This window comes from Falco rusticolus, chromosome 9 (genome assembly GCF_015220075.1).
Source record: "Falco rusticolus isolate bFalRus1 chromosome 9, bFalRus1.pri, whole genome shotgun sequence".
Classification (NCBI taxonomy): domain Eukaryota; kingdom Metazoa; phylum Chordata; class Aves; order Falconiformes; family Falconidae; genus Falco; species Falco rusticolus.
The window spans coordinates 3,929,260-3,955,247 of record NC_051195.1 but is presented as its reverse complement, the minus strand read 5'-3'; the positions used below and the strand labels follow the sequence as shown (position 1 = coordinate 3,955,247).

Here is a 25,988-nt window from a genome sequence, read left to right as displayed (position 1 = left end):
TCACTGTAAATAAATCAGCACCAGTTTTGAGTTTAGACAGATCTCCAACAGTATTACTACTGTGTAGCCCAGGGAACAAAATGGGCTCATCTTCAGTGCAACATTTATATCAAGTTACTTCACTCAGACTAACCTTGAGAGTACCCGCTAAGAAACATTTCAGCTACACAGAGTGATTAGATTATGAACACTGAGTGGTTAGATTAGCAGTAGATGACTTGGAAGTCAAGCTGCTGCATCCCCACTGAATTACTCACCCCATGAGCAGCAGCACTCCCCTTCCACCCAACCATCCCCACAGGCCAGGCACTTCAGGCTTTAAGCATCTCTTTAGACACCAAGTAAACAAAATGCAAAAGTTAAATCTTGCCTCCTATTGTACCAGAACCAATCTGCTATCAAACAACAATAGTTTGTCTATGAGGGTCAAAATGACTATGAAAAGCATTTCATAGATCACAACATTTCATAAATGAAACAGCTATAAAAGCTTGACATCTAGCTTACCAGCAGGCCATGTGGTCCAAGAGACAGCAGCTTTGAGAGAGACTGTTTTCTCAGATCTAGTTATCAGCAACCAGGGCAGCAAAAAGAAAAAACCAAACAAACACACCTTGAACAAATGGACATAACCATGCAGACACAAGCATAAGGCTATATTCCAATGCAGCCAAACTGATGTGACCCAAGAAGCAAGCTGGGTATGGAAAGTCAAATGACAAAGCTGCTACTCTTCAGCTCAACCGTATTAATGACCAGCCTGAGCCTGTTGTGGGGTTCAGCTGATGAGTAGCAACTCATTAAATCAAAGAAACTTGCAGCCATCTGCCCAGCCCCTTGGTTGTTTTTTTTTTGATCAATTTCACTTGTGTTCTGTGAATTTAGCTAAGATACTAAAACACTTTTAAACAAACACAGAAGTGACTTCTTAAGACAGCTGTATAGACAGTCCCTAAACTGATGCAGACTTGGGAAAAAACAGAGGGCAACAATACCTGCTCATTCAAAAGGGTTATATTACAAAGCCAGTTGTTTCTGTAAAGAGATTTTGGCTGTTTTCAAATTGTTGATAATACTGTTCAAGGAAATTTTGTTACAAACTTGCTTGGGGTGTTTTGTGGTTTTGTGGGGTTTTTTTAAATAAAACAAGCAAAAAAAGTCCATCTTTATCACACCACCTAGGGTATAACCTCTACTTCTCCAAAACAGTATTTGGCTGAATTAGCCCACAGTGCGCTCATTCTGCTGAGCTTACCTCCACCCATCTGATCCTAAATAACTACCAGCTGGGATCACTTCCTTGCACCAACTCGGAAACCTTTCTGGGAGTTGCCAGCCCTCCTCCCCTCTCTTCCATCCTCCAAGGAGGAAAAAAAAACATATTGCAAAAATACTTTAACTCAACAGGTCTTCTTCTCAGAGACATAATTATTGCAAGTTTAAACAAAACTGATGGTTTCTATCCAAAGTACACAAGCCTATGACTTTCTAGAATTCATCAGGGGCGTTATAGTTCATTTTGAAATTCAATGTATTGTATCTCATGCTGTTTACCCAAGAAACAGACACAGCACAAGATATGTGGGAATCACCTGTTTGGTTCAACCCAGCACAGTGTATTTCAGTGTGTATAGAGGTTTTATGATCTCTCTATTTTCTCCTCTGGAATCTCCATCACAATGTAGTTGAGAACATGTATTAATCCAGTTACTTAAAAAAAAAATAATTTTTTATATATATATGTGTGAGTGTGTGTGTGTGTGAGTCAAAATGTGAAGGGAAAAAAAGAAGTCTGGAATCTTTCTATTGGTGTTTTAAGGCATAACAAACTCCAATAATTTATTTCACCATATCCAGTTGTAATGCTAAACCACAGATAAACATTACTATAATGTAGCAAGAATGTGTTTCTTCCTTCTGATGTAGGTCCAAGATTGCCCTCTTGAGTATGCCAAACAGCAGGGGGTACTTCACTTACCATGTGATTTGCACACACTTTAGTTTTGAATCAATTTGGAGATGAAATTGTTGGCTACGGCTACGGAAATTCTGACTCTAGAGTTGTCAGGCAGGCTGTCTTTACTTTGAGAAAAAAATAATTCTTTTTAATAACACTATGTTACTTGGCTTTTTATCTGTTTTTACGTTGTTCATTAATGTTTTGCATTTCTACATATTGTGCAGCACCCCAAGAACTTTAGTAGAGAGAACTTCATAAAAAAACCAGTTTATTATTTCAGCATGTCCTAATAAAATTGTTACGTGTTCAGGGAAATATGCTAGTACCATCTATCTGGATGGCACACAAAAAGGTCAGCCATTGCATGCTGATGCAAAAATATCTATCTGTTCACTCAAAGGAAGAAATAATTTTTAACATAGATCATTTTCAAGGCATCTCTTACAGTGCAGGGAATGGGAAGGGTTGAGGCTTTATTTTTCCATTTATCTTGTAAACAAAGGGAAATTATCCCACAAACTTATGCTTAAATTTTTCTAGTCAACATTATTTTGCATAGCAACAAGTTTACTTTCAGTGTATTTTAAGACACACAGTTTGGTTTATTATTTTATTCATACTAATGGAAATGATCCAGAAGAGGAAAACACAGTATTTGGAGTTTTGACTCTAATGCCTTCCATATCATACAGCCAGTAAGATTCTGGGAGCAGAGTGCTTAGAGGATTGGTTCTGAATTCACTTCATTAGGGACATGGCACTATAAAATCATGAGTTCTTTTGAGATCCAGTTCATCTCAAACTCAAACTTTCATGCAGCCTTCCACTTTCACCTTGACCTTTTTTTTTCCCCTTACTGCCATGAATGACGCTTCCGCATGTACACTCACATTTTGTGAGTGCACACACAGGCATGCAAACATTGTTTGCCACACCCTTTCTTTCTTCATTTATACAACTTCTGTGTTATAACCAAATGTTACAGTTATTTTGCACAGTAATCTAATGCACAGCTGCTTTTTTATCTAATGTCTGCAATGGCCAGTAACCCACCTTCATAGCCACAAAACCTTTCAGAAAAGTGTCTCTCTTACCTGAACACACAGTTTTGGCTCCCTGTTGTGGTAAACCCTCAAGAATCCAGTTCCATTATATACTTCTGTCAACACAGATGCTATCAGCTGCTCGAGGTACAGTCATACCACTGATTCGGAAGCTGAAGGAGCTTTTCGATCAAGATGAGGGTCAAGCAGTATCAAATAACACAAGTACAATCACCACCTCTGTTCTCCTAATAGAGGTATTTCTAAAAATATGTACAATCATGCTTTTCCTTACAATGCTCCTCTTGCATTACTATAAAAATTTCAGTGACGTCTTCAGAGTAACATATGGTTGTTGACTTCAATGAACTCTCAACTGTACTACCACATTCTCTTTACACAAATGTTTATTTCATCATCCATTTGAGTAACAAGTAGTTCCACTCTCAAGAAAAGGCACAGATGATGATAAATAATGCTACAAAGGTGTTTTGATAATTAAGATGACTTGTTTGGCTGCAGGTTTTTTTCATTCTCAGGAAGGGGTTTGTGAGTGCCACATTTTTCTGAGTGGTGTTTCGGATACCGCCTACAAAATGGGCTCTTGGTATTCTGATCTTTTACAAATGATGTCTGATAAATGGTTAAGCCATCCTCGCTGCTAGGAACGGAGTCATGAGCCCATAGGAAGAAGTTTTGCGAGTTCTGTTGCTGTCTCTCTGGTTCAACCTTCCTCCGGCCCATACCCTAGAAAAAAAAAATCAAAAGAAAAATTCATGTAAACATATGACTTATAATCACAGTTTCACAGATGAATCTTGTAACAGTCACTACCCCACTGGGAAGTTAACAAAGCTGTTACTACAGTGATTTCAAGAACTCATGGCTGATCTTTAGTAAGTTAAAAATAATATTATTAGACTTGCCTGTATGGACATTTCTGGTTGCATATATAATGGGAAATGTGTTGACCTTCCACCTCGTAGTACTAATAAATCCCTTATACTTTGCATTTCTGTAGCATACTATATACTCAAGGCTATTTAGCTATACTCGGCTACATTAATCTTCAGAGTAACCCAAAGAAACAGGTTAATAATTTTATGTTCAGACTGCAAGAAAGAAACTGAGATAGACCATGAAATCTGATTCTTCAAAGCTATCCCTTGTGTGTCCAAACACAAAGAGACAGAGCCTGATTTTCACACTCCATAGCTTGCAGGAAATTTATTTGGAATTATGGTTGATCAGTATCTGTAAAATTATGAGACACTGCACAAAGTGCACAGAAATGGCAGTTAGTCAGTGAATAATGAGTATCAAAAAAACCTAGCTGTAAGAGCCCAAAGTTAGACAAACTTTCACAATTCGCTGCTTCCTCCTCTATTCATTATCTTGTGAAGTGCACTATTTCTTTCAATGCCTAGAAAACTGTCAACAATCTAAGAAAAGTGGAAAAACGTGAAACTGTTGCACATACAGCAAAGCCTCACACAATTTAAATTCTATTAAAAATTGTGGCTTCTGCAACATACATTTAAACAGTTATATTATAAAGAGAAGCGGATGGGAAAATAATACATTCTGGAGATATATTGTCTGTCCCCTATGGATTTCGGTGAAACTTATGATAAAGATGAGTCTGAATCAAATATGTGGGGCTGTGAATTATGAGTGGCTGACACCCCTATAAAAGTTCATCACAAGGCAAATCACTTCTAGCAGACTAATAGGACTGTAACTTGTTACAAAACCATGTTAGGACATAGAAAATAGGATCTCTAGAAAATGCCTGTCAGAGGCCCTAATCATCGGGTTTTTGTTCCCCTTGAATTCTGTCACTTTCAATGACCGTGTGTGCTGCTGTATAGCTGTGCCAGCCTCAGGGAAGTCCCATCCCTATACTAAAAAAAAGTGTGTTTTCCTTTGCTGTATATATTTTTCTTTTCTCACAATTTTTAGCATCTATAAAGTTTGCACGAGAGAAAAAAGATCGTGTTTAATCTCTGGCAGACAGATACATGAACTTGCTTGATCTTCTCAGTGCTGGGTACTTACCAAATCAAAATACTCTCCTACATTCTGTAGACAGTGTCTGTTGTCATGAGAAGAAAATGGAAAGTTTTTGTTCACTGCTCTCTGAAAAGAAGAAATTATAGCAAAAAAAATTATGAATTTTCACATACCTTGTTTGGAGTCCACTAGTCTTAGTTCTTATATTCTGACAGATGCTGAAACTACAGCTGCCTGTGTTCTAACACGGAAGTCATATATTAAATCTTCAACTGCACCCTCATTATATTATAATTTTACAAAATCATCAGGAGAATTTGCATTCCCTTGACTTGCTGACTATATATGATTAATATAAAAGCGTGAATTTTCAAATAAAGAATGATACATTCTGTCTGCAAGCAGCAAAATACTAGATCTATGTCAGGATTGCCTTGTTTGATTCACTAGTAAGCCTAAAGCTAATTAAAATTAACTACAGAAGGGACCTCAAAACTGAATTAATCTATGATTTATGTACTGAATGTCATGTACACTGCTTGTTGCAGGGGAAGTAGAGGAAGTATTAATTGCATAACTAATTTATAATCTCATTCTTTAACATAATGTTCATCCAGTCACTAAAATGAAACCAGAGTTTCAGAAGAAAAAAGGACAACTGCAAAAGAACCATTTTAAAATTAATTTAACATATTTAACTTTTTAAAAGTTTATTATGTATCATTGTCATATTATTACAATAGCTAAAAGTTGAAACATTGCAAACTCTTCTGGACTATTAGATTGCCTCTGTTCTTCCCCAAGCATAACTTTCCTGCTTCATGCTGGGAACTTTATGTTTCTTCTGTAAACGCTCTAGCAATTTTTACTTTTAATGTGGTGAAATACATTTTTCATCTTCCAACTATGATATATTCATCTCCAAACGGAAGAGCAAGTTTTAAATGTAACACAGTTTAAAAAAATGTGTTTCAAGAGTAAGTGAATCTGAATAATTTCTAATGATAAATGTAACTGGATGACTGATCCAGCAAGAAGAATCACTAAATACAAAATATGCATGCATGGAGTCAGCTGCGTGATCATATCTTAAAATATTTGGCACACTAGACAGATTATCTACCTTTTTAGGTACGTACCACAAGTTCACTTGTTTTCTCATACAGATTCAAGTAGACTACAGTTTAATGGATAAGTAAATTCAATTGATATATTCTCATATATGTGTTTAAAAATAAGTACCTTCTAAGTCAGTAAAATGTAAGACTTGGTAAAATATCCTACTGCAAGTACATGTCAATCTTAACATTTTAGGAATAGCGTTTATTACTAGTGCTTATATGCTACAGGAAAATTGAAAACCAAGATGGTAAATATTGAATATTGTCTCTTGGAAGGATTCCCCATATTAACTAATGGTTAAAAAAAAAATCTATTACAGAATAATTACAGGACTATCATGAAGTAAGAAATGAGAGGTAATATAAGCTTAAACAATATGTATTTCTTAGAAAATTAATTAACCTCACAGCCAGTGAGTTCCCTCATACAGAGATTAGAGACATCCAGCTTCTCATGCAGTGAGCTTCCAACACTCTTATCAGCACTTGTTAAAAATGTCACATAAACAAACTCCCTCAGATTGTTCCTGTGACATCACGTTGTAGCCTTTAACGCATCTTTGTACTCTCACCACTGATTTCATGTAATTCCTCATTTATGACAGATAGGAATTCCACTTACTGTTTTTAACAGTGAAGGGCTGGTAAATACAAGACAAAAACAACCAGGTGAACAGTCCTACTATTGTTGATAAAAGATCCATCTGACCTGGTTCACCTTTTCAGACAGTGGCTAAGGCAAGATGCTCCACAGAAAGGTATATGTACTATCAACATAATGCATACTTATGTTACAGTATAATCTCCTCCTTTTCACTAGCCTCAAGCCTCCCTTTTAAATATTCCTTCCCAGCCCATTTCTGCTCTTCATTATAGCAAACTCTGTGAAATGAACTCAATATAATTGCTATGCTTATAGAAAATGAAAACAGAAAATCTTCTGTGCACAAAGTGGATGGGTAAAGCAAAGCTCAGTCTGATGATAAAATAAGCACATAAAAATGTGCTTATAAAATTCTAACATTTTAAATACTTCTGATTTTAAAATACTGGATTTTGTTTCCAAGATTGTCCCAAATCCCCTCATATTTAAGCAAGCCTTAAAAACATTTCACATGGGAAGCTTCTAACTTTTTAATGATCAAAAAAAGTCTTATCCCTGAATATATAGGATTTCTGACATTCAAATCAAAACAGATCATCAAATTTCAATTAAATGTTCTTATAGGGCTTTACACACAGGTTTTGGACAGATAGATCATAATATATTCTGGCGCACAAATGTGTTTCGAACAGCTAGAGCGGCTAATAAAAGAGTAACTGATGCTGGAAATCAGCAATAACTACAGCAGGACTTTGAGTATCCAAAATTACAACCAAGTAACAGTGAAATCTGTTTCTTCCTTAACACAGCTAGGAATCATTTTACTCCCTGAGGCACAAAGTCTGCCAGTCTGCTATGACTGCTTTGCTAACTCTGTAAGTGCTATTCTTACTTATAACTTAGCAAGTGATATCTTGCAAAAAGAGAGCTCTTTAAATTGACTGTATTGCCACAGCAACTCACCTGCTCCTGAGCTCTGTATGCTAGCGGCAATCTATCCTCAGTACCCTGAGCTGCTTCTGAGTCCTGGACCTGTTTTAGTGCAGAGCTTGTAGGTGACTCAGGTTGACTCTGGCACGCTCCAGAGTGAGAAAACTAGAAAATAAAGAAAATTGTGATCCATTTAGAAAAAAAGCCAACAACAACAAAAAACAAATACATCTGATCACCAATGTAGGCAAAATTGTATTTTCCCATTTATTTTTTATTATTTGGATTATAGCAGCACCTAGTGGCCTCTGGAAAAATCAGGAGCCTCCCACATACAACACAATCCCTACCATAAAAATCTTACAACATAGATCAGTAACCGGACAATAATATTATTTCTCCAGGAAGTTTCTGACAACTGTTTATATGCTGATAATTCAACTAGCAAAACCACATATGCTATAACACCTTTTTTTTGCCCATGCTGTTGTACATAGTAAGGTCGCACATAGGTTTGAAAGCACAAAATTTCTGGGAACAGCTCAGCGAAACGTTAGGCCCAGGGGTTCGGAGAGGGAAGAACAGCCTATGCCAGGTGCACATCGCAGCGCCCCAGGACGCCAAGGCACCCCAGCCCAGGGCCCAAAACATGAGAGGCAGCATTTCTCTTGAGGCTGAGAACCCAGGCAAACGTCAGCTAGCATTTTCAGAAGTTAATCAGCTAAATATAAAGTTAAGACACTTTCCAGTGCTGTTAGAAAAATGGGGGGTGTGGGGGGTGTGTGTGGGGTTGGGGAAATCCTGCCAGAGTTTCTTTTAGCATTACTTCCCCCGGATACCTAGGGCACATTTTCTTCCTAAAAATCAGGGACGGGAAACGGCGTTTGTGGCTAAAGACAAAGTCACCCCTCCCAAGCTTTTTCGAGTGTTTAAGGCTAAAAAAGCCCTGGGGAGCTGGGGGCTCCCGGCCGGCCCTCACCCATGCTCCAGCGTGCTGCTGGCTGGGGCGGTGCCCCCTGCCCCTGGGCATGGCTCTGCTCTGCAAGGCCCCTGGCCTGCTGCTGCCGCTTGTCCTGCTCACAAAGTGGGGCAGCGCCAGGGGAACCCCCCACCGTGACATCAGACCCGCTGTGACATCAGACCCGCCATGATGCATCACTAAGTGATTCTGGTGCTGGAGGAACAGCCTGACAGGCAAAGGCAGTGCTACTCTTATCCCTCTGCTGTGCCGCCAGGGCAGGGGGAGTTGGTAAAAGTATGGAATGCTGCCTTAAAGTGGGAGAGAAATGGAATTCCATTTAAAAATGAATTAGTTCTGCACAATTACTGCAATGACACTTCACAATAATGTGAATATAACAATAATGGTAATAGCTGAAGAAAGGAGGGTCATTTTTGAGGAAAAAACTAAGGATGTTATGTATATTGTTTTAAAGTTGTAACCTCAAGCTCTTCTTAAAATCACTTTACACATACACACACCTTAATCACCTACACAAGCAATTTTTGTTTAAAAACCTGACAGCACTGTAAAGGTATTTTTTTTTGCCTTTGAGTTTGAGCACCAGCTCAATACCCATATTATTTCACTGTCAGTGTGCTCTGCCAGAAAGCACTGCCCTGGCAGAAACCCAGCACCACCAGTGTCCCTCAAGGAATATGGGGGTGGGGGGATGCCATCTACACTTGCCTGCTGGCCAGAAAAATCCCTAGTCCGTTCATCTGTGTTACAGACATAGTCCCCGAGATGGATATAGCAGAATTATTTTTTTTTATAACATTTTGTAACAGGTTTTTATGGACAAGGAAGTGGAGAGCCAACTGAAATGTAAGGCTTCTTTCACAGAATGAAAAACTGGGGCACAAAGCCCTTGCTTACTGTGAAATAAGGCTGTGGGTAAGCTGGAGACAAGGCAGAACTTCTCACTAAATTAAGCACAAACCAAGACTTTGTCTCCTTGGCCTTGACAGACTGTAAAGAACATGACACTTGTACGGCAAGCAGCCTGATTTCCAGTATATTGATATTCAAGGCTAGCTTATGTGGGAATCAGACACTATCGCTGGCAAATGGAACAAGAGAAAATACAGTATTTGTATTAGTTAAGTATGAATGATTCAGACAGTCACAGCCATTTACAAAGTGCAATTGCAAAGTTCCTGCAGGAAAATCTAGTTTTCCATCCTACTATCAGACACAGGTATAATATTTGGGAACACTAGCAGACATCATGATTTTTCAAGGCTTTCTTCTAAATGACCTAAATACTTGTTTCTCTACTTGTTGAGCTTTTCGTAATACAGATAAGAGCAATTATTTGGAACTTGTCATTATTCATGATGCCATGCTGAGTTACTTTTCAGTACAAAAGTAGGTAAATTGACTTTTATGATGATTTAGAGGCTAATGCAAGCCTTGTTTATGAAAAATAAGCTGTTGCAGATAATGCAATTTTGATTAAAGAAAAAAAAACCCCAACAAAACCCAACAGTTGTAAGCAAGCTCTAAGAGCAACATGTTTTGGAATACTTTCATGATTGTACTGTCACGTCAGCCTCGACTGTAATGAACTGCACCAATGTCTGAATGTGCCAGGATCAGCTCAGAAGGCTGTGGAGTTAACTCATGCTATTTTTAAGACTTAAGCCCGTGATAGAAACAACTAGAGAAGGATAAAGAATGTGACAGGCAGAGGAACCTGTCATTTGTTTTCGTTCTATTCTCTTAATTTTCAGATTAAGTAAATTGGTGCTCCTTACTGCAAACTCAGGCAGCACTTTTAAGGTATTACTCCACTAGAACCTCTTTTTTCTGAAGGGCTGCAAGTTTTGTATGTACTGCTGTTCTCCATTGAGATATGGGTAAAACTGAGAAAGTTTAAGGATGAAATATAAAAGGTCCCTTACCAACACCATGAAAAGATTCTAAGGGAAGATAAGGAATAAATAATTCATTTAAGGAAGAGTTGTGCCAGTCCACAATGGCAGTAGGCATAGGTCCAATATAATAAAAGCTTGACTAAAACTGCTTTAAAACATTACCTTAAATAATTGTATTTCTTAAATAGATTTTTTATGTTTATTTGCATACCAAAGTTGTTGCCGTATTTATAATATTGTTGTTACTGCTAAAAGACTTATGCTTTGTGTTAGTAAAAATAGGTAAGATTATTTCAGCTTGGTTCACAAAGGAAACAAGGTTTACGCAACTGCACTTTCTGATTCTCGGATGCCATAATAATTTTCAGATTTTCAGGTCACTTTCAATCAACTTTGATAGAAATTAAGGATTTTGAAGATGACTAGGATCACCTAAGCTCAGCGAGGATCAGTGGCAGGACAGAAAAGTACCTCGGTAAAGAAAGGCAGGCCCTGGCCCTGTTGCTATGTATGTTTAGGGGGATGATGACAGGCAGAGAACATTTGTACTTCCCAACCACTCACAAACTGTACTCTGTTATGGCCTGAGGAATAAACAATCTAGTCTAAAAGGGTAACAATAAACATTAAGAATTCTTTGTGCGCTATTCAAGGCACCATTTACTTGCTTACGCCATCACAGCTAGGCCTTTGTCAAATTAAACTAATGAACAAGAGGCCAGCACAACACATTCATGATCCCCCTAAAGGTAAGGTGCCCTGTCACAAAGTTTTCACTGGTTTCATTGAGAGTTATTCAGCATCTCCGTAAACCCCATCAGAAAGCCCTACTGGCCCATTTCCTTACCTAAGCTACCTAACACGGCGGTTAGCAGCGTAGCAGTCCTAGTCTCAGGGCAGGGCTGGGACAACCGGGCCCCAGAGCAGGCCCCAGGGGCTGCCAGCTCCCCGCCACACACAAACGCCCTGAAAACCACAGCACCTCACGCTCCCAGCAGTGCACACGGTGGCGCTACCAGACCAGCTGCTAATGGTGCAGCCCAAACACAACCACCCGCTTCGGTTCGGCACCCCTGGGCGGCGGGACACCCCGCTGGGAGCCTCACACCAGCACCTCACCGCCCGCCATCGCCACCTTCTCCTCACCCCCCGCACCGCCCGCCATCGCCACCCTTCTCCTCACCCTCCGCCCCGCCCGCTAGCCCCACCCTCCGCGCTCTCCTATTGGCCAGAGCCCCCTTGCTCCGCCCACAGGGCCCCGCGGGACTTGTCCGTAAGTGTCGCGAGAGGTGGCTGCTCCCGAGCCGGCGCGCTGCCCGCCCCCCCGCCGGCAGCGGGCGCTGACAGGGGCCTGCAGCGCCTCCGCGCCGCTCGCCCGGCCCCGGCCCTGGCCCCGCACGGGCCGGCCCCGGCAGGCGAGTGGAAAATGGAGGAGCTCCGCGTTGTGGGGGCCGCCGCTTCTCTGAGGGGAGACGCGGAGGAGCCTAAGCAGGTGACGGCGCGGGGGGGGCGCGTCTGTGCCCGGCAGCCGTAGCGGGAGGGGGCCCTGGCGCCGCCCCGGTGCCGCGGGCGGCCCGGCTGAGGCGCGGGGGGCGGCGGCGGGCTCGGCGGTCGGGCGGGGCTGTACCACCGCCCACAGGGGTGTTTGGCGGGTGTCCTCCCGCCGGTCGGGCGGGTCAGGGAATGCTGCTGGGAGGGCTGGAGTACAGGAGGGAACGTACTAATTATGATTAAGCTATAATTGTGAGCAGTATTTCTGTTGTTATGTTTAAGTGCAGCGTGCTGCCTTGTATTTACATAAATAGTGTCCTGTGGATCTGTTTTTCCCTTACCGTGTGCCGGTTCAAAGCTCTTTGCACGAGCTGGCAGCTGCGTTGGGCTGTATTTGAGGGGGAACGCGCAGTGGTAAGGCGTGCGTACCGAGTGAGGTTGGCTTTCGTGTTGGTCTTTCTTAGCACACAAACTTTTGAGGCATTAGTGGGAATTACGGTTGATTTTCCACCTTCTGTGGGGAGCCAGCCTTAATCACGCCTTAGCCCTAAAGTGGGATGTGTGCTTGGTGCAAGCATTGGAGTCGGGGTAACTAAAATACTCATGAGCGTATATGTGGGAGAAAGTTGGGAGCAAGTGCAGGACGGGGGCTTTGATCACTTACCATGAAAAATAACTGATAATCAGGTAGTTTCAACTGCTGTTGTCTATGATAAACAAAATACTTTTTTTCTTTGAAAACCAGGGCTCGGTGTTGTTTCTCGGAGGCAATGAGGTGAAGAGCAGTGCTGTGGTGAAATACTCCTCTGCCCCGCCACAGGCAGCGTTCGCCCGTCTTCAGGAGAAAACAGACCTGAAACTTCCACCTGCCAACTGGTTACGTGAGAGCGCAAAGCTGGGACCGGCGGGTACAACCATTCTTGGCAACAACAAAAAAAGTAAACCGTTTTCAAGGTAAATAAGAGCAGGCACTATTTTTTTCCAGGCCTTTAAGAATAATTCTAGTAGTTGACTTGACACTATGTAATTCTAAGTGTAAAGTACAGGCTTTACCATAGCAACTAGCTATTGCTTTTTTTTTCACTGTACTCCCTCTGCTTTTTCATCCTTAGTTCTTGCCTGTGTGCTATAATCTTGTCTCCTTTGTAAATGATTAATGATGCTGGAAATGCTGTTGATTATTATTTTTTTAAAGTGCATGTTGACACCTTGCCTGAGACAGTCAAACAGCCCTCATGTTCTTCCCTGGTTGACTGTTGTCAATTGGCCAAAACCAAGGTAGTCTGGCTAAGCCAGCCATTCCGCTTTTGATAGCAGGCGAAAATGGAACAAAGGTGGTTCACCTTGAAAGTTACAGAGCCAATTTATACTTCTTCTGGATCTTTAGAAACTGGACCTGGCTAACTAATGGCAAAAGACACTTGGTAGTCATGTCGGGAGTGAACACAGAAGGTGAAATAAGAAGCAAAACCAAAAAGCAGTGTTACCTTTCAGTATGGATGTTAAATAGTTGGATAAGTTGAGTTCTGAGTGTTTGTAAATAGGTTTAAATCCTGTGCTGAACAAGCAAATTCACACTAAGTCAACTAGTTAGTGAAATTGAACAGTTTGTGGAGGGTCTATGTTTAGATCCTCATGATCTGTTTTAGGAGATGCACGTTTTTGAGCAGAGTAACATGTTACTCAGGGCTCTGACTTTTTCCTATTTATTTTAGGTACCATGTTTGTTTGTCAAATAGATTTTGGCAGTTTAATCTCTCTAGTGTTAGTATCAGAAAGCTAATACTGAAGGTATAGCTTCAGATGCTTGCACATCATGTATTTTTTTGGGTTATGGTAATATCTGGTTTAATTTTAGAGACTGATCTGTATGTTAAAATATTCTATTCTGTTCAGCTTATAATTTAGAGAGGCCTTAATGAGGGTGGATGAAGATACAACCATATTTTGTCTGTTACAGAATCTAGGCCAGTTTCAGAAAATATAAATAAGAGGTAAAATGAAATGACAGCTGCTAAAATGAAACTATTTAAGGTGCTTAATGCCTTAAAGAGAAACTCTTTGAAAAACTGTTTTTGTTTTTAGTGTTCAATAAAAAAAACAACTCAATTTTTCTAATTTCCCATAGCTCTCTTAACAAACACTTTGAATAGTTCCAATTTTCCTGATTTCAACAAAACTTAAACTACCTTTTAGAATGTCTTGCAATTGGATCTAAGCACGTCCAAGGGTACCTTTTGAAGAACTTGTTGAATGTGAAAATGATATGATTTTGTTAATTCACTTTAGATGTTATTATACCTGGTAACATTTACCTAGACTTCTGGTTTTTTATGAAGGAAAAACTTACAAATATTTAATAAGCTTAAAAAACCAGATCTCTAATGCCACGTTGCATTTGTCTAAACTTGTATTATTTTCTAAATAGCTTTGGGATGGCATATGACTTCATTGACTCAGTTGGAAATGATGTAGATGTTGTGTCTGATTCAGAGGTATGTATAAGTCCTATCATTCAAACTCTTACGTTGTATAAACCTTATTTTAAGTTCCTGTCTTGGCTTCTGTCATCTTTGTGTCCTTTGAGGACAAGTAAAGGTCCCCTAGTGAAATACAAACAGATCCCCTGACTTGGTCTGTCATTTAAGGGAGCTGCGATCACTGAATAAGGGATGTAGAGATGAAAATTATTATTTCCTGTGTATTCCTGCAAATAACCTTTGATTAAAATATGCAGTGTAATGAATGCAGCACGTCAACCTTGCAATGTAGTCGTCTTGTGTGTTTGAAATTAGCTATTTTGATGTAAATTATTACTCTCTATTAAGTTTTTTCTATTCTTATCTAGAAGAGATACCCACTCTCCAATCTACTTCCTCTTTCCTCTAATTTTTGCCAGCTTTTTTGGTGCTGGTAATATCTGTAGAATTCAGATGAGGCTATTCAGAAGAGGAAATATACATACTCATTTGCTGCCTCAGTGTTGATGTTTGGCAGATTTTTATTCAAAATTAGGTCTTTGTCCAGATTCCTCCAGATACCTGACAAAGTGTTGGTATTCCTGTGGTGAAGATAAGGTTTTAAAATCCAAACCATCCACTTGCTTGGATTGTTTAAAATCAAAACCGTCCATTTTGTCACATGTGGTTGTGATGATCCAAAGAGAGATCATGTTTAAACCACCTGTGTGGTTTATACTGATCTCTTCATCATCGTTACTTATCTTCTCTGACCTCAACAAATGCAACTTCCTGTGAAATGGCCTTCTTAAAATCACTGGCACTATAAGGTTTTATTTGCCTGCTCATCCCTCTCCAATGTTTCTAGTTTATTCTTTGCTTAGAATTTCCGAGGAATTGTCTTACAGTGTATTATAATTATATTGAATATTATCTTTGTTCTCTTTTTCTCCTGCAAGAATATTAAAAAACTTCTGAAAATACCTTATAGCAAGTCACATGTGAGCATGGCAGTACATCGCATTGGGCGGACGCTTTTGTTGGATGAGCTAGATATTCAAGAACTCTTCATGAGATCATCTCAGGTTAACTGTTTGGTTTTTGTTAAGTATGTCGTATGGTCAGAATGTATTATTTCAATAACAGTGTAGCCAGCAAGAAAGCATGTATATATTGGAATTCCTGAGAGCCATATGTGAGTACAAAAGTTCCTCTATTCTGCAGCAATTGGTTTACCCACAAACTGCTTCTGATGTCCTATATTTATGGTACTGTAGGATTAAAATTCCATGTCCCACTTTCCTATAATTATTTCAGTATTGCTATACTCTTTTATTTTATTATTAATACACAGTATTTGTAACTGTGGAACCTCTTACTATGTATCTGACTTTCTAGTGCAGTCAGCTTTTCAATAAGAATGTTACTTTTCTAGAAGATACTTTTTCAATAAATGACCAATTCAAGACTTTAGCTGTGAAGTAATTCTGGGTTTCTCTTGTTGTTGTGGATGAGTATTCATAAGTTAATAAGGCTCTTGGTTTATTTCACGGATGCTTTTTGATATTAATTTTGTATTTATGGTACTGCCTAGACAGGGGACTGGACATGGCTGAAAGAGTTTTATCAAAGGCTGATTGATCAGAAGTGGCAACGAAAAAAGAAGAGTAAAGAACATTGGTACCAGAAGGCTATACTTTCTAAATTTTTGTATTACAGGTAACCTTATGTCTGCATGAATCTTGATGCTGCACATCTTACTTTTGCCTGGTTTCTTGTCTTGAAGTAAATGTTAAAATTATATTTTGGGTTGTCATATTTACTGATTTATCCTTATACAGATGAAATTGAGGGATAAGATCAGGAAATAATGCAAATGTTTTAACAGAAATTGAACTATTTTAAAGTAAAATTAAAGTACTGAAGAGTAAAATAAACAGTATGACTTAGTTAACTACATATCTCAGTATTTCGCTGAGGGAAGAACAACTTCAAATGTCCAAGTTAAGATAGTGACACCTGCTGTAATTTTGTTAAAACTTTGAGCAATGAACAAATTGTCCATATAGCAAAGTCATTCTTTGAGAACAGTGCATCAAATATAGCAATTGTAAAACGAATCTCTGTGCATACTGTCAACTGAACTTTTTAATGTTCCTTTGTCAGCATTAATGGTGATGGAGCTGCTCAGCCTGTTCCTTCCACTTCAAAACAGCACCAGGAGGGTCCTGTTTCAGGTGAGAGTGATGAAGCAGGAAGGGCCTCTTGGCCAGCTCCTTTTGAAATGCCTTCTTCATTATCTGAAGATCCGGGTGCCTCTAACCAGGTTAGTGTGTATGATGTTTTAAATGGCACCTTAGTTTTTGTAGAGGCATATATATTGAAAGGTTTTCAAAAGTGCTGCTGCAGAACTCTCTGCTGAAATAAATTAACTAAGGCGTTAGAAAGAAGAACTTGGCAGTATGTGCGGTTTAGCTTATGCCGGTGTTTCAGAGCTCTGAATTTCAGAAGTATTTTTTTCTGTCACTGTAATACTAAATACATATTTATCTACACATTTTTGAGAAGCAAAACATTTGGCTTGGAGTAGTCATCAATGACTTTATGTAAAAGTAGGAAAATCTTAGGTTTCCATGCACACCTTCTGAATATCAGGTCTTGGCCTTTCTTTTTAAATTTGCCATGTAAATGAATCTGTTGTGGCCCTGAATTTATTAGGTGAAGAAGAAAATTAAGATCTGTGAAAATGCTTGTAAACAACTAAGCAACATTTACAGATACTTGCTATGAGATTATCGAAGTGGAAAGGGGAGATGTTGCAGTAATTCTGCAACAAACTGCAATCATTATTAGGCCCTGATTCTAGGGTTTCAGTCAGTGGCTAAGCTTATTTATGAAAACTTAATTCCTGGCGTTTTTGAGTAATACAATACAGGAATTGATTTAATGTTTGAGAAGTTGAAAGATCTGTTGTATTCAGTCTACATTAGTATAATGATGATGCTATAGTTATGCTTAGACTACCAACTGGTATGCCAAATGACTGTCAGCTAACTTAGGAAGGCTCTAAGCTATGTTATCCATAAAATTGTAACCTCATATGTTGTGGTCTAGTAATAGTTTCAAGTGGTGAAATATTTCAGTACTTGGAAGCTTTATACTTCTCTCTTCTGCCTTCTTGAGGAGCTATTGCCTAAACCAGACTGTTTATCATAAAGGAGCTATTGTGCATTTGTACAGTGTCATTTTCTTTAATTTACTAATTGGGATAGAGGTTTTACTTCTGGAGAATGATAATCTGGTGCTGACTCTGGGGTAATAAAGAGTTTCTTTAAATTTTCTGATTTCTTTCCGAAGCCTCTGAGAATATAAAATCTAAAATTTTGGTACTACCTATAGAAAAGAAGTATTCTAGTCGCTGACTAGAGGTTTTTTGTAGTTTAGTGCATATTTATTTAAAGATATTAGAGGTAAAGGTTTTTCCCTTCTATGCTTTTGTTGTTCAGATATTTTTTTTTAATGGCCTAACTTTACCTCAGCAGCAGAATCACTCCTTATCCTTGTGCTTTTCACAGGGTAGTGTGCCTCTTGAACCCTCATATATAGTGGGGCATGTGGCCTCAGCCCCCAAAGAACAAAACCTGACTACTTTGTTCAATGACGGGGAAAACAGTCAGGTATGCTATATGTGAAATTTGAGCTCAAACACTGAACCCCCAATTTAATCAACCATTTAAAAATTTGGTCTAAATTGGAACAGAGAGAAAAACTAAGTCCCCTGTAGAAGTAGTTTTTGTGGCATTTGCAATCTCAGTCTTTTAAGTTAATGTGAATGCGTAGCCTAGTTCATTCTGTGCTGTCTTTTATTTGCTGCTTTTGCTTCTCGCTTTCTCATAATTCCACAGAGTATCATAGAGAGCAAGTTTTATAGTAGTGCTTTATAGACCAGTTTTTTCTCTCTTAATGAAGGGACTTAAAAATGACTTTGTTCGTAATATCTTGTGGACTTTTGAAGATATCCACATGTTAGTAGGATCAAATATGCCTATATTTGGAGGTGGGAGATACCCTGCTGTGAGCTTGCGTCTCAGGTGAGTTTTGAAGTTAATGAGATACGTATGCCAGCCTTGATTGACTTGTTGCTTTGCTTCCTCTTTAGCTATCTGCATTGTTTGACTCACTCAATTTTTACATGCAGTTTAAAGAATAAAATTTGTACTTTAGACTTAAGTGGTGATGGCATTGTGAAGTGCAGAAAAACAGAAATGGAGTCCCAATGCCATGCCACTGCACTGTGACTTGAGATGCTCTGCTGATCTTTTTCTGGCTCTAAGTAAACCTTTATTTGAAAGTACTTGTGGTTTGCAACCTTTCCTGACTTCAGTGAGAATGCTGAGTGTTAAAACACTCCTGTATATCTAGCCCTTAGTTTTATTCTATTGCTAATTTTATAAAACAGAGCAGTAGTATTTCTCCTCTTGGGATTCTGAATTTCGGTAACTTCTAGTTGGGTATAAATACCTAAAACTTGTGATTATAGTATTTCTAAGTTCTGTCTTACTGTTCACTAATACTTTCTGCTGATCACTTGATTACTAGTCTTTCTGTTCCTGCCTATGCATAGGCAAAGAATGAGTAGAAACTTGAAACTTGGTCGGTATATTTGTTGTCTTTTTAAGACACGTATAGGAATTTACACTTGCTTTGCAAGGAACGTTGGAAGGTCTGTGAGAAAGCTTGCGCTATAATTAGTTGCAGTTAATATTGCCATTCCTTTAGTATTACTTAATAGGTACTTATTATCTTGGTAGTAGTGTGACATCTGAAGCTTGTTAAGTTTCAGTATATGTGCAGGTAAAAATTCAAAATTGTTGAGGGAATGTGAGTGTATTTCATTGGAGAGATTGGTACATCTATTGTGTTTGATATAATTCATTGTTATAACAAGCCACAAATAATTGTTTTAGTATCCATCCACTCTCAGGTGACTCAAATCTAAATCCCATTGGTAAACATCCATAGTATTTTCTGAAGAGTAAATACTTAAATAACATGAGAATTACTTATTCTTAGGGATAACAACAAGCCAATAAATGTGCTGACAGGAATTGACTATTGGTTGGACAACTTAATATGCAATGTACCAGAGCTTGTGATGTGCTTTCATGTTAATGGCATTGTTCAGGTAAGTCTGGCACTTCGCACTATGCATGGTTAATCTGTTCTTCTGTTTCTGAAATTGCTCCAGTTGTAACAGATCTCTTTAAAATCTTACTGCTCTGACAGAAAGATTTACAAAAATCCTTTATTGCAGAATGAGAAGTATCTACACAGCTTGCAACAGCCACTAAAAAATACTATGCTCTTTATTCCTCTCCCTCCCATGCATGCAAGATTCCTTCTTTCCCTGATGTATGAATGAAGGCAAAAATAAAAAATGTAGCAGCAGAAATAATGTTTCTTGCATCTTAAAATCTGTAGTGTTCACTTGTCAAGGTAGATGCATGCTTTTTAAACTTTAGTTTGATTATTTTGCAGTAGACCACACGTATCAGCTGAGTTTCTGTTGTACCTGATAGTGTATAGTTGCTTACTAGGCTGACTGGGTTTCATCGAAGTAGACGTAGAATGGTTTGGGTTGGAAGGCACCTTCAAAGATCATCTCATTCCAACCCCCTGCCATGGGCAGTGACACCTTCCAGTAGACCAGGTTGCTCCAAGCCCTGTCCAACCTGGCCTTAAACACTTCCAGGGACTGGGGCATCCACAACTTCTCTGGGCAACCTGTTCCAGTATCTCGCCACCCTTGCAGTCAAGAATTTTGTCCTAACACCTGATGTAAATCTACCCTCTTTCAGTTTAAAAACATTACCCCTTGTCCTATTGCTACAGGCACCACTAAAAAGTCTATCCCAAATATAGTTAGATTTTGCACCTTTACTGTTTTTTCACCTTTTATTCTCCAGTTACCATGTTTGTCACAGAAGTGATGTTTAAAAGCTTTTTAAAGCTCTTACTGAGTAGTGTAATCAAGATGTGCTTGCTTTTAAAGTAAATCATAGAAATTAACTCAATTTATCATGACGCTGTATCAAATAGTAGCCTTTTGTTTCTTTTAGCAGTTGGTAGAGACACTGCTCTATAGATTTTTGGGGAGGTAGGTAGCAGAAAACCCTCCTGATCTTGATACATTCCTTGCAGAAATATGAAATGATCAAGACTGAAGATATTCCCAATTTGGAAAACTCAAATTTTTCTACCAAAGTGATAAAAGATATTGCTCAAAATATCTTATCTTTTCTGAAATCAAATTGCACCAAAGAAGGACATACTTATTGGTTGTTTAAAGGTAAGTAGATTTAGATCTGTTTGAAGAGCTTTATGTTAATGCGAGGTTGATTAATGAAAGGTCTTACCTTTCAGCAAGTGGGAGTGATATAGTAAAGCTTTATGACCTAACCACGCTTTGTGAAGAGACAGAAGACAAATACCAAAACCCTTTTACAATGCCTGTGGCAATTCTTCTGTACAAGTAAGTTTTTATAGTTTTTGTTGTAATATTTAGTTCTTGGTGCAGTTGTATTAAGAATTGAGACCAAAAAGTACATTACAATTAAAAAATGCATTAAATGAAAGTAGTCTTTTACACATAAGCTTGGTAAGCCGCAGTCCTACAAAATCAAACCAGACTTTCTTCTGTTCACCATTTCTCAGTGTAAACTACACTCTTGCTAAGTAAGTCTTGTAGACCCATCATAAAGTCTGGGAGATCTACATTTGCATCTGGGTACATTTACAGTTCTTCTAGCACAAAGAAATTATTCTGTGATACATGATTTTGTTCAACCTTCTTCTAGAGTTGCTTGCAATATGATGCTGAAGAAAAACCAGAACAAGAAACACTATGGCACTATCAGGACATTGCTCCTGAATTGTCTTAAGTTATTGGACAATGGCAGACATCCTCAAGTAAGAATTGCATGTTTTCTTGTAACTTTTTGTAAATATAATAAATGCTGTCATCGTAATACACCTAGTAATATATTGTGTGGTACTTCCTCCTTTCCTTGCAAGGGAGAAAACTATAATTAATTTATAAACTTAAAAGAAAAAAATACTCTGGGGCTTCTTTAAGCACAAATAAATTTCTAAGCCGTAGCCTTCACTGACATGCATTGCTATGTAATGTTGCTTCTGTCCTGCTCTAAAAAGGAACTTGTCATTACATTTGCTCTCTTGCTTTCATTCCCGAGGAGTCCTTTTGTGCTTGGAAGCTATACAGGTGCTAAGGTAGATCTTAGCTGGACAGTGTAAAGTGTGAATATAAGAATGTTTTTACTCTGAAGGTGGCTGAATGTTGGGATAGGTTAACCGGAGAGGTTACAGAGTCTCTATCCTTTGAGGTACAAAAAGCCCAACTGGATGTGGACCTGAGCCACCTGCTTTGAGCCAGGGGGGTTGGGCTGGGCTAGGCCGTCTCAAGGGGTTCCTTCCAACCTCAACTATTCTGTGATAGATGGGAGAGTCAGGAAAAGAACCTCAAACTCTTACCTCTTCATTAGACCTTGTGTCAGCCTTTGGTACCTTGATGCTCTGTAGTTTCAGAAGCAGTAAGTAATGAAAAGAAGGTGAAGCTGTACTGACCTTTATTCCACATAGTTGATTCTGGTTCTTTTCGAAGAAAGACGGGAATCCAATTGCTCTGTCAGACAAGTAGTTTATTAAAGTTTAGGGAGGTAGGGAACATGTGTATGTCTTAAAGTATTACTGCTGCCAGATGTGCTAGCTTCTTTTTTCATTGCAGAAGATAAGGGAGTGTGCTACTTTCTCATTGGTATTTTGACTAAGTCTATTCACAATCTTTTCCTTGTCTTAAATTGAGAAATCTGTAGGTTCAGAATGCTATCAATATGCTTAACCAAAAGACAGGAGGCTTGGAAGTTTATCAGGCAGGAGCTGCTTTGTGCAGGCTACAGCACACCAGCATGGTAACTTAATACTATTTATAGGCAACACATTATACATGTAAAAAAGAAATACCTGTACTGAAACTAAAATCTAATCCAAAGTTTGTCTTCATTTACATGTAAGTGGTCTAGATTTAAGCTGTTTTCAACTGAAAATTGATCTCAAAAACGTCATGTGAAAAATATTAGTTCAACTAATACATGCCATGTCTCCTCTTGTTATCTACTTTAAATACAATTCATAAGTATTTTGTAGACTCCTTCTGAAGTTGTGGGAAGCTCTCAAAATCCCGTTAGAAGCTCTTGAAAATTGGTGGGTTTTTTTGCTTGCATGAGATCCTTCCGTTGTTTGCTTCTTGTGATCTACAAGCTTTTAGAACAGGTAATACTCTTTAACAGCTGGTTTTTATTCTTTTCTGAACTTGATCAGGCTAGAATCGCTTTCCCTTTCCTATATGTTTTTTTTTTAATTCTAAGTAACTCTTTAATAGGGCAGGAGAGAGTCCTTACTTGAGTAGGTTAATGGAATTCATACTCCTGCACAGTGGTGGCCTCTTTTACTTTCTCTCAGCAGCTGTATACTGGTTCAGAAAGCGGCCTGGTAAAATGAGTAATTTTCTGAGCGCTGGTTTTTTTTTGTGTGTTTTTTTTTTTTTTAACAAAGCAAAAAGCCCTCCAAAAATACACAAGAAGTGTAAAATGTTGTTTGGTTGGCAGTTCACCCAAATGGCTAATGCCGAAAGGTTGCTGTTCTGATGGAGGGTTACTTAACATGCTTACATGATATAGCATGGCTACTGTGGGGAAATTGTATCTCAGTTCCATTTTGTATGAAATTGCTGGACTGTATTCTGGTCCAATCTCACTAGATTCCAGCAGAACCAGGAACTGGAACATGCCCTTTATTGCCAGAAGCAGGAACTGTAAGTAACAGTGCTGTTGTAATGCCACTGAAGCCCACTATTTACATGTAGTACCTTTTTTGAAGTCAGAAGTAGAGAAGATGTTGGGAAGCAGAAGGCGGCAGCGTGGGCGCAGGTTTTTTTGTCACTTTTTTTTTTCTTCCCCCTATTCCCTGGCTACCCCACTGCTTTAGAAATTACTCTTGACACTTTTTCATATTCTGAATGTTCAGGAAGTAAAATGCAGGAGTTATGAATCACCAAGGTGCATATCAGGGGAGTTAATCGCACGTCCTTCACCCAACACTTGTTCAGCATTGGGGGGGGGGGAAAAGGCGTCTCAGAAGCCAGAGATTTCAGTGTAAAAATGTGTTCTAGAACTTAGGCCTTGACGTAATCACTCTGTGTGTGCATGAAGCAGTAATGCAAGTCTTTTGGCTGTTACATCCTTCCTAAGGTGCCTAAATGCAAAAGGCCAAACCTGAAAGCTGTTCCTTAGTGTTTTCCTGGAGCTACACAAGAGTCAGTGATTTAAGGTGGAGCCTAAGCACTTATCAAAATTGTTCATTCCAGTTTGGGGACCAGGTGCACAAAAGCAGGTCACTTCAAGGCATATATTTGTGTTTGGTTTGTGTTTTGGTTTTTCTGTGTGGTTTTTTTTTTTTTTAACTAAATCTGATCCAATTTTCTTGGCAGACTTGACTCGTCTCTTAGTGTCAGAATTCTTAGTGATAGGAGTGTGAGAGCTGTCTGAGCAAGAGTTCAGTTTACTTGAAAACTTGAGGTAGCAAGAAAAGGGCTTAACACTTACTGTAAGGTTTATTATTGTATTGTTCTTACTGGTTTAATTGTTAGGTGTGTGTTATGGTTCCAAAATAACCTTTTCTCTAAGCACTTTTCTTAGAGGAAAAAAGTATGTGTATGTGTGTATAGTGTGTATACATATTTCTCATCTTGCTGACTTAGTCTTTGATGGGTGTGTTGAAATGTTCTGGAGTGCAGTCTGATGCTGGACCAGGTTGGCTTTCAGCTGTTTGTGTTCAGTCTCTTTTTGAATGGAATGGGAGGAGGTTATGGAGCAACATGTACAGGACTGCGTAGTACACTTAGGCAAGAAATGAGGTTGAACTTTGGTACATCTTGCCTCAAGGCTTTTTATTTCTGTATAAAACCAAACTGAAGCAGGGGGTGTAATGCTCCTTGTTTTAGGCTGTTGCCAGTGTGCATTGTATTTCTCCTGACTTACTATATAGTTTTATTTGTTTTCTCACTATAAAAAGCAAGCTAGTTACCTCTACAAGTATATCCCATTTGTGTGCTGTTTTCATGTTTGACCCCTTGAGTTTCAATTTACATCTGTTATGGTTGTCAGTTCCAGTGTGTTCTTTGTTTTTGGAGAAGCTGAAATTGATTTCTTCACGCTCTAAACTGTTAGTACTGTGCATGCTGCTGCTGCTACAGCATAGCTTTTAAATGTTTATATCTAAGAGCTCATTCACTGACATATTCTGAAACTCTGGCAGTGTATAAACTGAAGCAGGAAGAAATTAAATGCAGACCCCCTGAATGCTTATCCCTACCAGAACATAGTTTTCATTACTCCATTTTTCTCCATGCAGCAGCAGTCCAGAGAAGAGAAGGGATAAATACCCCCTTACTGTCAACTAAGATAGCTGCTGGGTTTTTCTCTTACAGCAGATTTTGCCTTTTTTTGTGTGAGTTAGAACAAAAGTGGAGGAGGTAAAAGCTTCTCTGGAAGGCAGCATAACTGCTGTTTGAGACAATCCTCAAAAGATGTGAATAAACAAGTTTTTAGGGTGGTGCTGAAAAGAATAGAATAGTGTGATAGAGCTGCCCTTACTTCTTTTTCTTTTTTTTTTTTTTTTTTTTTTAAACAAACTAAAGCTGTCTTGGCCCAAGGTGGTCTGTGTTCCAAATTTTACCTTTACACCCTCGCTTACAAAATGACATAAAGACCTTGTAACGTGGGGGATGAAGCCAAGTGTGGGCAAGCTTGATTGCAGGGTCTGCATGCACATATATGGATATTTAACAACATACTGTCTGCAAGCCTTTGTTCCTTAAATATTCTTTAAAGTTCAGTGCTCAAGGATATGGTCATACAATGTGTGTGTGTACAGGCTGTATTTACAGGTTATCAACACCTGTTTGTATGCACACTCTACTCCTTGTTCTAAGGCAATTTATATTGATGTTGCCTTTCAAAAGAAAAATAACTTGAAAATAAATCACCAATTTTTTCTTTTATTTAAAAAGATTATTGCTTCAGCAAACTACATGTTATCAGAGCTTTTTCAGTTGGATGAACCTAAAAAGGAAGATGGTACAGACTTCCCTATAAGTGGAAATTCTGATGAAAGTTACAGCGAGGAAGAGGAAGAAATGCCAGACAGTGATGAAAATGGTTCCTACAGTAACAGTTCTGATCCGCCAGATGACAATAAAGCAGTGGCTGTAATCAAATCTGTTGGGGAGTTATCAGTACCAGAAAAGTACAAGTCTGTTCATCGGATCCGTGTAAGTAAAGCTGTGGATATTTTTAAAGGGCTTTCTTGAAAGATTCAGTTCATGTAGCAAGGTTTGTTACTGAAATTCAG

General features: G+C 38.8%; 3 protein-coding genes across 7 annotated transcripts in view; 1 reads left to right on the top strand and 2 right to left on the bottom strand.

Annotated features, from left to right (window-relative positions):
• CTBP2 (C-terminal binding protein 2) overlaps positions 1-3,292 on the bottom strand; it is a 319,033-nt gene extending 315,741 nt beyond the window's left edge. Inside the window, exons 1-2 of the mRNA XM_037401063.1 lie at positions 3,055-3,292; positions 508-563 (exon numbers count right to left, since the gene is read on the bottom strand). The gene's annotated coding sequence lies outside the window, so the exon portion shown is untranslated. The remainder of the gene's footprint in view (positions 1-507; positions 564-3,054) is intronic.
• A 100-nt stretch (positions 3,293-3,392) lies between these two features.
• On the bottom strand, positions 3,393-8,987 carry TEX36 (testis expressed 36). The gene is made up of 4 exons (XM_037401068.1): positions 8,651-8,987; positions 7,705-7,836; positions 5,062-5,142; positions 3,393-3,750 (listed from the first exon to the last, which is right to left on the bottom strand). Exons 1-4 carry the CDS (start codon positions 8,825-8,827, stop codon positions 3,502-3,504), a joined length of 639 nt encoding a protein of 212 aa, XP_037256965.1. The 5' UTR covers positions 8,828-8,987; the 3' UTR covers positions 3,393-3,501.
• Positions 8,988-11,872: 2,885 nt separating this feature from the next.
• The window catches only part of EDRF1 (erythroid differentiation regulatory factor 1), a 28,487-nt gene continuing 14,371 nt past the window's right edge, over positions 11,873-25,988 (top strand). For 2 of the 5 annotated variants that reach the window (XM_037399812.1, XM_037399811.1), the window contains exons 1-12: positions 11,874-12,043; positions 12,788-12,996; positions 14,471-14,537; positions 15,461-15,586; positions 16,096-16,220; positions 16,668-16,827; positions 18,471-18,592; positions 19,575-19,686; positions 20,703-20,850; positions 20,925-21,033; positions 21,359-21,470; positions 25,648-25,908. In XM_037399812.1, coding sequence (XP_037255709.1) covers positions 11,978-12,043; positions 12,788-12,996; positions 14,471-14,537; positions 15,461-15,586; positions 16,096-16,220; positions 16,668-16,827; positions 18,471-18,592; positions 19,575-19,686; positions 20,703-20,850; positions 20,925-21,033; positions 21,359-21,470; positions 25,648-25,908 — 1,617 coding nt within the window. In that variant the 5' untranslated portion in view covers positions 11,874-11,977. Of the gene's footprint in view, positions 12,044-12,787; positions 12,997-14,470; positions 14,538-15,460; positions 15,587-16,095; positions 16,221-16,667; positions 16,828-18,076; positions 18,179-18,470; positions 18,593-19,574; positions 19,687-20,702; positions 20,851-20,924; positions 21,034-21,358; positions 21,471-25,647; positions 25,909-25,988 lie in introns of those variants that run through there. The other 3 variants (XM_037399809.1, XM_037399810.1, XM_037399813.1) reach the window with 3 other exon arrangements.

Coding starts and splice junctions, on each gene's coding strand:
- TEX36 (XM_037401068.1), bottom strand. CDS start 8,827: ATGCATCATGGCGGGTCTGATGTCACAGCGGGTCTGATGTCACGGTGG. Junction 5,143..7,704: donor CATACAGAGCTCAGGAGCAG/GTGAGTTGCTGT, acceptor TCTTCTTTTCAG/AGAGCAGTGAACAAAAACTT. Junction 3,751..5,061: donor TAGGAGAGTATTTTGATTTG/GTAAGTACCCAG, acceptor TTTTTTTTCTAG/GGTATGGGCCGGAGGAAGGT.